At 40.7% G+C, this 13,001-nt stretch overlaps 1 protein-coding gene across 4 annotated transcripts in view; it reads right to left on the bottom strand.

Moving 5' to 3' along the window:
- The window catches only part of PLCB1 (phospholipase C beta 1), a 738,118-nt gene that overhangs the window by 174,365 nt on the left and 550,752 nt on the right, over positions 1-13,001 (bottom strand). For all 4 annotated transcript variants that reach the window (XM_021077401.1, XM_021077400.1, XM_021077402.1 and 1 more), the window contains one exon: positions 6,506-6,663. In XM_021077401.1, the coding sequence (XP_020933060.1) occupies positions 6,506-6,663 (158 nt within the window). The remainder of the gene's footprint in view (positions 1-6,505; positions 6,664-13,001) is intronic.

The raw sequence follows: 13,001 nt of genomic DNA, 5'->3' as shown, positions 1-13,001 counted from the left end.
GAGGAAAAAGGGAGCAGCTTGGGGATGGAGTAGGTAGGTGAGCGTGCAGAGTGGGGAGGAAGCAGATGGGGTGAGAACAGAGAGGATGCAGGCTAAGTGGCGAGTTATTGTCTTGACCACTGGAAAGGCTAAGGCAATGAGGCAAAGACACCAAAGAGCAAACAGATGGGGTAGATGACAAATAAATCTGGAGTGCAAAATAAAAAGTCCTCCATAAGGAGTTCCTGTTGTGGCTCAGTGGTAATGAACCCAACTAGTATCCATGAGGATATGGGTTCAGTCCCTGGCCTCTCTCAGTGGGTTAAGGATCCAGCATTGCCGCAGGTTGTGGTATAGGTCACAGATGCAGCTCAGACCCAGTGTTGCTGTGGCTATGGGCGTACGTTGGCATCTACAGCTCTGATTCAACCCCTAGCCCGGGAACTTCCATATGCTGTAGGTGCAGCCCTAAAAAGACAAAAATACATTTCAAAAAAAAGAGTCCTCCACAAAGAGGTTGAATTACAGCATGTCCCCTTTCCCAGAACACAACGTTTTATTTTGGCCCATACAATAAATCGGTAGGCAATGCTAATGGGAAATTTTACTTTGAGGGATAGATCAAAGATGGTACAGAAGCGTTCCAGACTGCACAGACTCAGCACAGATAAACAGTTTGACATAAAAATGATGAACTTTTGCAATTATTTTGTTGCTGCAATACACTCAGGGGCTATAGAATATAGCCTAATTATCCTGTGAAGATCAGGTCCAAATACATAGGCTAGCCCAAGCTGGCAAACATGGGGAGAATCTTTTCACTGCCTACCAACATATAGACTTTCATGTGTGAAATGGGGAAAGACCAAATTCACTGGTCTGATGAACAGACACAAGAAAGACTAAAAACAAAGGCTCTACTATAATTTGCCTATTTGCTTTAGGATGGAAAAAGTCATTAAAATTTAATGAGCACATACTGTATGCCAGATTCTTTTTAAAGTGCTTGGGACAGATCAGGAACAAAACAAGGATCCTTGCCTTTGTGAAGCTCACATGTTGGAAGGAGGCAGACAATAAAAAAGGAATGTAATGTCGATAAGTAACAAGGATCTATTGTATAGCACAAGGAAATCTATTTGATACTCTGTGATAGCCTACAGGGGAAAGAAACTGAAAAAGCATGGATATATGTCTATGCACAGCTGATTCACTTTGCTGTACACCTGAAACTAACACAACATTGTAAGTCACCTATACTCTAATAAAGTTTATTTTTTAAAAAAAGAAGGAACATAATAATTGAATAAATCAAGCAGAATAGTAGAAGGTGATAAGTGCCACTTGGTAAATAGAGACATTAATTAATTAATTAATTAATTATTATTTTTTGCTTTTTAGGGCCATATGGAAGTTTCCAGGCCAGGGGTCGAATCAGAGCTGCAGCTGCAGGCCTGCATCACAGCCACTGCACACCGGATCCGAGCTGCATCTGTGACCTACACCACAACTTGCGGTAATACTGGATCCTTAACCCACTGAACCCGCATCCTCATGGATACTAGTTGGGTTCCTAACCTGCTGAGCCACAACAGAAACTGCAGGTAAATAGAAATAAAGTGATAGTGGGCATATCAGGAGTGTGGGAGTGGGCGTATTAAACAGAGTGGTCCCAGGAGGCATCCTTGAGAAGGTGGCATTTGAGAAAGGCTTTAAGGAGGTAAGAGGTGAGCCAAGCAGACACCTGAAGGAAGAGTGTTGCAGGCAGAGGGTCTACCTGTGCAAAGACTGTGAGGGGGGACCTGCCTAGTGTGAGACCAATAGGGCTGTAGCTATAGCTGATGGAGTGAGGGGTGCGTGGTGGTGGTGGGATGGATCACATGGGGCCTTGCCCCCCATTTCTCTTTGTATCCTTCCTTACACATTCACTGTACACTGTGGTTTCCGGAAAAGCAGACCACATGCTGATAATCATGCAGAGCCGGGCTGGAATAGGGAAGCAAGGAAGGTGTGTAAATGCAAAATTTAAAGAGACATTCAGTCTCAGGTGCCAACTTTGCATTTACACACCAGTGACAAGAAGCACCTCCTTAAATTTTGCACACGAGGTGCTTCACTTGCCTCACTCTGTTCCTCGTCCTGATGCACAGGATTCTTGCTCTGTGTATTTGTCCACATCACAGGCTGACATTTCTCCTCCTCACACTCATCCCCATCCACCAGCACCACCAGCACCACCCACTTCTCTGCCAGAATTATTGCTCCTGCAGCAAGCAAATCTGTACCAACCAACCAATAGGATGATGAGTTTCCTGCTCTTTTTTGGGCACCGCCCCCCCTCAACTCCAGCAGGCAGAGAGGAAGCAGAATTCTGAGCTAGATTTAGTCTTTTAGTCTCTAAATCTGTCTGCAAGTGTGTGTTTGTGGTTGAGAACTTATGCTTCCGGGGCCCAGGAATAGATGTTCAATCAGCCCATGACTCTGGGATCGCAGATGTGACTGAAGGACCACTTGTATGGTTGAGTGCACAGGGAGAGTCACTCTAAGCTGACTTGATGGCTGAGGCCAAGAAGCCAATGCTTCACATAAAATAAATATGCCTTAGAGGGTTCTGAGTGTTTAATGTTCCTCCCAATGTCCCCCCTCCTCCTGAGGAACTCAGAGAACCTTGAGAATTAAGACAATATAATTGCTCCTCACATGGACCATGAGTGGGGGTGTGTCTGTGTGTCTGGGACCTTCTGGCAGTCGGTGTGTACACAAGGCCATTGGCCCCCTGCCTCAGCATCAGGATGTGCTGTCTCCCACTCCAGGGTCCTCTCCATCCATCAACAGATAGATGAGCCCAAATTGCATACCCTCCATGCCAGGGTCAGCCGTGCCCTTTTTTTTTCTTTTTTCTTTTGGCTGTACTTGCGACACATGGAAGTTCCTGGTCTAGGGATCCTATCCAAGCCACAGCTGTGGCAAGACTGGATCTTAACCTGATGTGCTAGGCTGGGGATCTGCTACAGAGATGACAAAGGATCCACTGCGCCACCATGGGAACTACTACTAATAATTTTTAAAAAGCTACTAATAATTAAAAAAAATTATTTCAAATAATTATTTAAAAATTAATAATTTTTTAAAAACTATTAAAAATTTTTAAAAAAATTTCATTTTTAAAAATTATTTCATTTTTTTGTCTTTTTAGGTTTTGTCTTTTTAGGTTTAGAGCCACACCCCTGACATATGGAGGTCCCCAAGCTAGGGGTCAAATCAGAGCTGCAGCCGCTGGCCTATGCCACAACCACAGCTGTGCTGGATCTGATCCACTTCTGTGACCTACACCACAGCTCACAGAAACACCAGATGCTTAACCCACTGAGCAAGGCCAGGGATCAAACCTGCGTCCTCACGGATGCTAGTCAGATTCGTTTCTGCTGTGCCACGGGGGGGAACTCCACCCGCTACATTTTTTTTAAAAGGCCAAGCATGTTAGGGTTGGTACTGGATAGCTGACAAGGAACAATGGAAGAAGCTGAAGAGGTGGGGACTATGGAAATAAGACAAAACCTCACTGAGTTCCCGTTAAAGAAAATGAAAAGACACTAAGAGTGCTCAACTGCAGGAGCAGATACAGCTTCTAAAAATTTGGATTGAAATTAAAGTCAATTCCATTTTAAACTTTGTTGTAAAATTTAGTAAAGGGTGCTATTTTTCACTAATTGCTGTATTCTAGCCTAAGTGAGAAATCATGAAAAGTCAAATTCACAACATAGTCAATACATTTTAAGCTGCTAATATTATGTCAGAACACATCCTTATTGCTGTCGAATACAGTATCTTTGATCAGGAAATCCATTTTTCTAAACTGAAACCTGGATGCCCCTTTAAAATCTTGCTTCTTTTTTTTGCTGCCCTCTCAAAAGACAGATGTTTATTTTATCACATCCCAAGTGCTCCAGGGCTAAAAGCTGGATATTGAATTTTTTTTTTGCTCCCAATGCTACTTCTGAAACACTACCTTTCAATCTTCTTATCTTCAAACAAAAAAACCCCCAGTTTTCATGAGGTGGCCTATCCAGCTTTTCCACTCTGCCATCCACTGAGTTCCCCCTCCTTCAGCAAAGACTGTGGCACGACTCACATTTTGTTCATGCAGAGCTTTGTCACCAGTCTTAGGGACATTAACAACTAGCTCATCCTATATTCTAGCCTCGCAGCAGTGCAGCCTCCCCATTTTTAAGGACCTTGTTCCCACTCCATCTTAGCCACCACACACTTGGGCTCTGCTTTGCTTGCTTAGGGCAAGAGTTAGTGACCCAGAGCCAGTTCTGCCCTGAGACCCAGGTAACATAGGGCATCAAAGGTCTGCCTTGGGACCTGTGCTCTAGAGCTGTCCTCTGTCCCTTCTTTTCTGATTCCTTCCAAAGACTGAGACACCGGAGTCAGTCAAGAGAAGTCCCCCAAAGCCCATTTAACTTCTTTCGAGATCACTCTCTGGTAACACAGGACCCTGGATTTCCTCAAGCCAGATGGCTCCAAGCTCCTGGGGACAGCTCACTGCAGGGTATTCGAATAGAACTTGGATATTTGGGTGTCCATATGCATGCATATTAGGACTTTATGGTGTAGGATGGTGTTTTGGGTAGAAAGAGAGGGAAGATGACCAAACACACCCTCATTCCTGACTAATAAGAATAGCTGATGCTTTTTTTTTCCCCCTCAATTACCACTTTAATCTTGACTCCTAAATGGGAATTAAGATACCTAATCATAGAATTATTTCTGCTTACTGACAGCAAGCCAGTCTATAGCAAAATGCTGCCTCCTTGAACCCTCACACTATCACCTAATACAAGCCCAAATCCAATAAGTTCTCTCTAAGACACTTTTACTGACAAACACAGTCCCTCAGGCTATGTGTGCTCCCTTGTTGCATGAGCCAATAAAACCAACTTTGACCACAGGTGTTTTCCTAGGGGTCTTCAACTGATAAGCACTGGTGTGTGCAAAAAGCTGGCTATAATAGTCAGTGGTTTTTTTTTTTTTTTTGGTCTTTTTAGGGCTGCACAGATGGCATATGGAAGTTCCCAGTCTAGGGGTCAAATCGGAGCTGTAGCTGCCAGCCTATGTCATAGCCACAGTAATGCAGGATCCAAGCCATGTTTGTTACCTACACTACAACTCACAGCAATGCTGGATCCTTAACCCACCAAGGGAGGAGAGAGATTGAACCTGGCCCTCATGAATACTACTAGTTGGATTCATTACCACTGAGCCTCAATAGGAACTCCCCAGTATTCTCTGTTGATTATTATATGCTATTGCACAAATGGAATAGTATATGATAATTAAAACATGGCAATTAATGTTATCATCATCATCAAGAAAGCAAAGAAGCTAGAGATACATGCAATAATATTGTTGAATCTTCCAAACAATATGGAGTTAAAAAAAAAGCATAAGATGAACTAAGGCATATTACAGTGTGAATCCATGTATATCAAGTTAAAACACTGGTGAAACTGCATTGTTTAGAGCTGCACATAAAGTAGTACAGGTCAAAGAGAAGCAAAGTAATGATCCCTGTCATGGTCAGAAAAGTAGTCATCTCTGGAGGTAAGAAGGTCATCCTAATGAGAACAGGTACATAGGTGTTTCCGAAGTGTCAGTAACCTTCTATTTCTTTCTTTCTTTCTTTCTTTTTTCTTTTTTGGCTGCGCCACAACATATGGAGTTCTTGGGCCAGGGAGGAGATTCAAGCCATAGTTGTGACCTACACTGTAGCTGTGGCAATGCAAGATCCTTTAACCCATTGTGATGGGCCAGGGATTGAACCTGCATCCTGGGGCTGCAAAGACTGCCACTTCCAATCTAACTGTGCCACAGGGGGAACTCCAGTTTTCTATTTCTTAACTTAGGTGGTAGTTACATGAGTATACACTTCATATTCATTAGTTAAAACTGTACAAATAAGTTGTATATATTCTTTGTGTATGCTATATTTCACAATGATAACATGCAGTAAAAAAGAATGAGTGTGGCACAGCGGAAATAAATCTGACTAGGAACCATGAGGTTGGGGGTTCAATCCCTGGCCTTGATCAGTGGGTTAAGGATCTGGTGTTGTCTTGAGCTGTGGTGTAGGTCACAGACGTGGCTCGGATCCTGCATTGCTGTGGCTGTTTTGTAGGCCGGCAGCTGTAGCTCCAATTATACCCCTAGCCTGGGAACCTCCATATGCCATGGGTGTGCCCCTAAAAAGCAAAAAAAAAAAAAAAAAAAAAAAAAGAGTGCTAAATAGACGAATAAATTGATATTTCCTTTTATAAGTTAGTTTCTTTTGATTTTGTTTAGCGATTCACCTCATGGCAATTACTCCTGGATAAACTGCTAAATTTTAGCCTCTGAAATTGCAAAGATGATTCATAGCCTATGGATTTAATTGTGACCACTGGGACTTTGTTTTAGCAGACTTTACCCAAAAGGGAGTCTGGTCTCCCCAGCTTCCTCTCTTAGCAATATTCATTCACTCTACCTTGAAGGATATTTCTGTGGTCATGGTGAAGCCATGGGTGATGACTGGCTCTTCTTCTGCAGTCCGTCCCTTCCAGCAGTCCAACTCCACACAGCGACAACCAGACAGGAGCACTTGGCGATACATCTCGACAGAGGAGTTTCCAGCCAGCTGACCAGCTATAACACACAAACAAAATGAACCTTTCTCAGGAGCAAGAAAGCCACTGGTGGTTTCCTAGAAAAGCTCTTTAACAATGGGAAAACACAGAGTTCAAGAGTTTGAGTAGTTCTCAGTCTTTCTTCTGCCTCAACTAACCAGAAGGTAGCGGCACAACTGGAAATGTAATTGTGGCTCCATTTCCACGACTGGGAAGAGTGAATAGCAGGAGGAGAGCATTGTAGCAACAACAATAACTTATGCTTACAACATGCCAGTTGTAGTTCTTTGGACTTTACATGTGTTACTACATTTAATCTTCACAAAAATCTGTATTATTTTTAAATACCCTTAGCTTCAGTAAGGACGTTGCCCTGGACTTTTAAGCTAGATAAGGTTTAATGATAGATTGAAGGGGAACACACTAGAATGTTCTGTCACGAAAGATTCAAACAGCTTCCAGAAACATTTCTTTGGATTCCTTGTGATTATCTTTATCATTCAAAGAATAAATAGAAGGAACTTGATGTACATTTTGAATGCTGATAAGTTAGGGTTTTGAAAGACATGGTAAGGCATGGTATTGGGTTTGTGAGATGGAAATGATTCTGGGGGGTACAAAGCCCTGAGAAATGGGAGGGTGTGTGTATGTGCATCTGTGTTGTGTTTACTGTCCAGCATTGAAGCCCAACAGAATTCCTCTAAGGTAAATTTATTCATTCTTAAAATGAATAATCTGCATCAGAAATAGAAATCTCTCAAAGAAAGCATTAAAAATTCACATTTATCCATAATTGTCCTATTGCTTAGAAAGCATATTAGATTTTCTTGTGTGTTTTTCCTCCACTTATGGAAATTTTTTTCCAAATATGTGCATTAATATTCTCCATTACCCTTTCCTTTTCTGCCTAGTCTCAAAGCTGGTTTATTTTTCTTCCCTAAAATTCCTAAGCCCTCACTATTATATCTCGTCCATCCATTACATTTCCATTTGATTAGATGCAATAAATAGAGCTTCTGGGGCCGGGGGATTGCTGTGAGTTGGGATTAATGATATGGCATGAGTCACTCAACCATGGTTGTTTCTGAAACTAGTATCTGACATCATCTCTGCTTGGCTGCGAACATCCTTTGGAGTACATTCCAAGGCCATGATTGAACTTTGGAGCTGAAGCTCCATTTCACATTAATTCATAATACTGCCCCAAGTTACAGCGCTGCAACTTCTCACTTGACTGCATTCATCTGGGGCAGCTGGCTATATTCACTTGAGCTTTGTCTTAGATTACCCAAGGCATCCATGGAAGGAAGAGACCAGAAAACTGAAAATAACAATCCCTCTATTAACACAGGCTTCTGAGAAACTTCCCGTCTTGCAGAGGGTGAGGATTAATTGCCTGTATTTATACTTATCATGACTTACTGTCTTCTCTTCCACCTCCAGGGTAAGAAGGTTCCAAAATGTGACGCATTTGTTAATTCAGTGGCTTTCTTCAGTAAACACTGTCTCCATGGAGGTGGGGGCCATTTCTCCTTGCTCTCAATGTGGAGATGTGAGCCACTCAGGTCACATTATCCAACAGTGACACTGGAGGGCACTGTCCAAACTACAGCAGATGTGTTGTTCATCCTGACCATGTCTTGGGCCATAAGTTTGATGTGATCTCTCTCCTCTACATTATCTGCCTGCTGCCCCCATGTGACCATGAAGTTTTTTTGAACATAGATCCAACAGCTATGGGATGGCTTTGTGAGAAAGTGAGAAAACAACTTCAAGCACATGCCTTATACCACTAGGGTCTGTGCACATTCTCAAACACATTCTCTATGGGAGGCAAAATCTTGCTTGCTTCAGATGCAAAAATTACACAAGACGTGTTCTCCTTATCCTCACCTTCTAGGTAGGGAGACAAATATAGATAAAGGAGAAGGTTCTCATGTGACAGGGAGTTTAAACCCTATTATACTTCTAGTTTTTCTTTCTTTCTCTTTTTCCTTGCCAACAGAATATTGTTTAGGTTCTAATATGCTTCAGGGTCCCCTCGCCAGCCCTGGGGCAAATCTGAATTCTTCTCAACCAGTTACAGTAGTTCTGTGACCCTGTTAATGCTTATTGCAGTCACTGCTGTATGGTGTCACTCTAGGCTACATCTAATAGGGCATAAGGGAAAGTCCACTGGGTGGGGTGGGGGAAACAAAGGGCCACAAGACAGGCTTCCCCTGGGCCACCAGTGGATCTTACTTCCTAAAGGGTCAATGCTTGGGGTGGACAATCATCTTGAAACCATTAGAGGAGCACAAAGATGAAAAGCATCTGGGTCCCCAATGACATCAATGAATTCCTGATTTAACCACCCTTCAGCTACTCTGCTTCTGGACTTGTTTCTGAGTGAGGTAATAAATTCCTAAAGTTTAAGCCACTAAGTAATAATTCTCTTACGTACAGACCAAAATACTCTAGCTATTTCAACTTACTTTTTTTTTTTTTTTTTTTTTTTGGTCTTTTGTCCTCTTTAGGGCCGCACCCACAGCATATGGAGGTTGCCAGGCTAGGGGTTGAATCAGAGCTGTAGCTGCTGCCCTACATCACAGCCACAGCAACTCAGGATCTGAGCCACATCCTCAACCTACACTACAGTTCACACTGGATCCTTTACCCACTGAGTGAGGCCAGGGATTGAATCCACATCCTCATGGATACTAGTTGGGTTCGTTAACCACTGAGCGACAACAGGAACTCCTCAACTTACTTTCAGTTTATAAATGAAGAAATAAAGGCTCAGAAGAGTTATTTGACTTAAAGGTAAATTTAGACTTGGTCTGTTTATTTGCTCAGCTCAACTTCTTTCCATTCTACCTCAAACTTTCATAGGTCTGTCTGGTAGTGCTTTACACCAAAAATAAATTATGAAAGGTTACATAGGCTGAGGACTAAATGAGTAGAAGAGATATAAAAGGAAGGAGTGATACTAAGCATGAGTTGTTGTGAATGACTGATGAGGATAAAATTATACCTTAAAGGTTAAACCTACACCAGTTTTAGAACTTTGCAGTCAAGAATGTACACCTGAGGAGAAGAGGGGAATAATCAGTTTAATTCATCAGAGGGATAACTCAAATGTCTAGCTAAGGTTTTATTTCCCAAGCTGAATAAAAATGTTAATTATTCAGAAATATGTCACTTTACTTTCCCTGAGTTTATGCAGCCATTATCTCCCAAACGGTTTGGAGGATGGGGAAGATGCATGAAGAGCTGAGAAAGTGTAGGTTGAAATGAATGCACCCTGTTTAGTCCTGAGAGAATCTTGTTTTGAGTCATAAATGTAGGTTCCTCAAGGGAAAACAATAATTTAAACCATAATCACCACTTGATGTACTGCCAAGTTTATCCAAAACCCTAGAAAATGACCACTGTAATTAAAACTCAACTCATTCTTTGCATATATTTCTCTAAGTGATTTGATTTTATTTTTCCTTCTGGGTGTCTTGATGGTCAACAAAGGGGCAATAATGAGCAGAGAAGTAGACATATTAGACATCATAATGCTTTGCTAAATTGATTGGTTTTATACTGTATATTTAATTTTTACAGTTCCTTTGAATGCTCCAAAGAAAACACTCCAAATATTGAAATTCTCCTTACTTGAATTTACACTGGCATTTCTCAGGAATAGTAGTTTTCCTTCTTCTTCTTCCTCTTTTTCCTTTTGAGGGCCACACCTGCAGCCTATGGAAGTTCCCAGGCTAGAGCTGCAACTGCCAACCTACGCCATAGCCACAGAAACACCAGATCCAAGCCACATCTGTGACCTACACTGAAGATTGTGGCAACACCAGATAATTTACCCACTGAGTGAGGCCAAGAATCGAACACACATCCTCCTGGATACCGGTTTTTAACCCACTGAGCCACAATGGGAATTCCAGGAATACTAGTTCTTAAAATGTTCCAAGGATAGAAGTAGGGTGGTCATGGTGAGGGGAGGAGAGTCATAACGTCAGTGATTGTGAATCTGTCCATCCTGCAGTAGGTGCCAACCTTTGCTGTAGCTAGCATTTTATTTATTTTATTATGTATTTATTTTTATGTCCACACCTGTGGCATGTGGCGATTCCAAGGCCAAGGATTGAGTCAGAGCCACAGCTGCAATTTATGGCAGATCCTTTAACCCACTGCACCTGGCCCAGGATTGAACCCACACCTCCACAGTGACTGGGGCCACTGCAGTTGGATTCTTAACCCACTGTACCATACCAGGAACTCCATAACAAGCATTTTTAAAAACTCACTTGAATAGGAAAACCTTCCTTTTTCCACAACACAACCTTTCCATGAAATAATGTTTCTATAGAAAATGTTCCTACTTGTTCTGGAATTGCTTGTAAAGTAAAAAGTTGAACTATGAATTCTATTGGGTTATAAATTAATTTTATAAAATTCTTTTTTTTTTCTTGCCCTTTTTAGGGCTGCACCTGCAGTATATGGAAGTTCCCAGGCTAGGGGTTGAATTGGAGTTGAGCCACTGGTGTACACCACAACCACAGCAACAACTGCAGATCTGAGCCTCATCTTCGACCTACACCATAGCTTGCGGAAATGCTGGAGCCGTAACCCACTGAGCAGGACCTCATGGATACCAGTTGGGTCCGTTACCACTGCGCCACTAGGGGACCTCCCCTTATTATATTCTTTTTTTTTTTTTTATTGTGGCAAGCTTTATTTATTTTAAAAATGATTTTTTATTCATTAGAAAGACTCATTTATTTTTTCTGAAATAAACTTTAAGAGATACATGCATCTTAATTGGCTCTGGGAAGACTGAATTTCTACATTATAGGTATTTATATTTACCTAAGTCTCTGAGAGGATAGTTTTTAGTTTAGGTTTGTTTCTAATTTTAAAAAGGACACTAATCATTATCATATGAAGTAAAACCAAATTTTACCTATTAGTCACAGGAGAATTTCAGACAAAATATTAAGAGCCTATGTTAGAACTTATATGTCATTTTTAAGTTAATTATATGGAATTCTCTTTCATTCCCCTGCAGAGAGACTACTTCCAGGACAAGGCAATATTGTGAGAATGGGGATTTACATAATGCAAACCATGGTATGATAATACATGGCTCAGAAAATTGAGGACAAGTGAGAAATTAAAAAAAAAAAACCCTGAAGATCAGAATATGATCTAACATAATTTTAAAAATTGAATATTTGAAAATATGTGAATTGTATACTACTATAAATTTTAAAGTTGGGGAGAGGGTTGGTTTACTCAGTCAGAAATCATTTATATCAGATGGTGGTGATATGAAATAATTGTACAGAAATTTGGAGACAGTTATTTGAATTCTTTCTTCAACAAAAAAGTAGAGATCCTTTACTTTTTTGGTAGCTGAAAGCTCTACTTTCGGAAAACTATTGGCCATTAACATGCTAACACCCCAAACCAAACAGACACAAAGAGCTAAATTCTCTACACATATGTCCTTACCAAGTTATTGGTATATGTTATATGTTATATAGTTATATGTTCTACCAAGAGGAAGGGTAAATGACTCAATAAAATTAATTGTACCAAAAATCCTTAGGAAAATGCTTGGGGGAGCAAAAAACAAAAAAAAAACAAAAACAAAACAAAACTGAATATTATCCTGTAGTTATATTGTTTATATTGATATTGAACACTTTTCTTGGAGCTCTTATTGTGTTTCAGTAAAGCAATTGAGTAATTATGTATAATTTTCTAGGTATCAAGATTGATAAAGGAAGCACAGCTTATTCTTAAATCAAGAATTTAAATTGGAAGATAGGATAGAAATATTTACATAAACTCATGTGCCTTGACACAAGAAAAAAATATATCTTTTCTTTCTTTGTTCACTGCAATGCTCCAGAAACAATATTCCATAACAAGGGTTCAAATTTCTGTTACCCATATACATATTTTTTAACACTAAAAGGAACAAGGGGTCCTTAGGGGAAAAGTCTGATTCCATGTGTGGTGCAGAGGGGAACAAGGTGAGCCTGGAAGATCTTTATGTGCCAGAAAGTAAGAACATTTTTGAAGATCAATGGGTCATGTCGAGAGGACAGAGAAGCCAACATAAAAAATATTTCCACTGACCAAAGCTGAGACAATTTGAACATCAAAAGGGGAGTAGTGGTTGTGCTTGAGTGAATCCGTGTAAACTCAGAAAATATTAAATCCATCATGATATGCAGAAAGAGAAAAATTAATTATATTCTGAAAGAAAATAAAAAGAATAGAATGTATACCCAGTCGGTCTTGTCGTTCAGTGGTTTTGGTATCACTGCCTCATATATTATATGGCAAATAATTTAGATAGTAATG

Source organism: Sus scrofa, chromosome 17 (assembly GCF_000003025.6).
Source record: "Sus scrofa isolate TJ Tabasco breed Duroc chromosome 17, Sscrofa11.1, whole genome shotgun sequence".
NCBI classification, from domain to species: Eukaryota; Metazoa; Chordata; class Mammalia; order Artiodactyla; family Suidae; genus Sus; species Sus scrofa.
The sequence above is the reverse complement of the archived record's forward strand: the minus strand, read 5'-3'. Positions and strand labels throughout refer to the sequence as shown.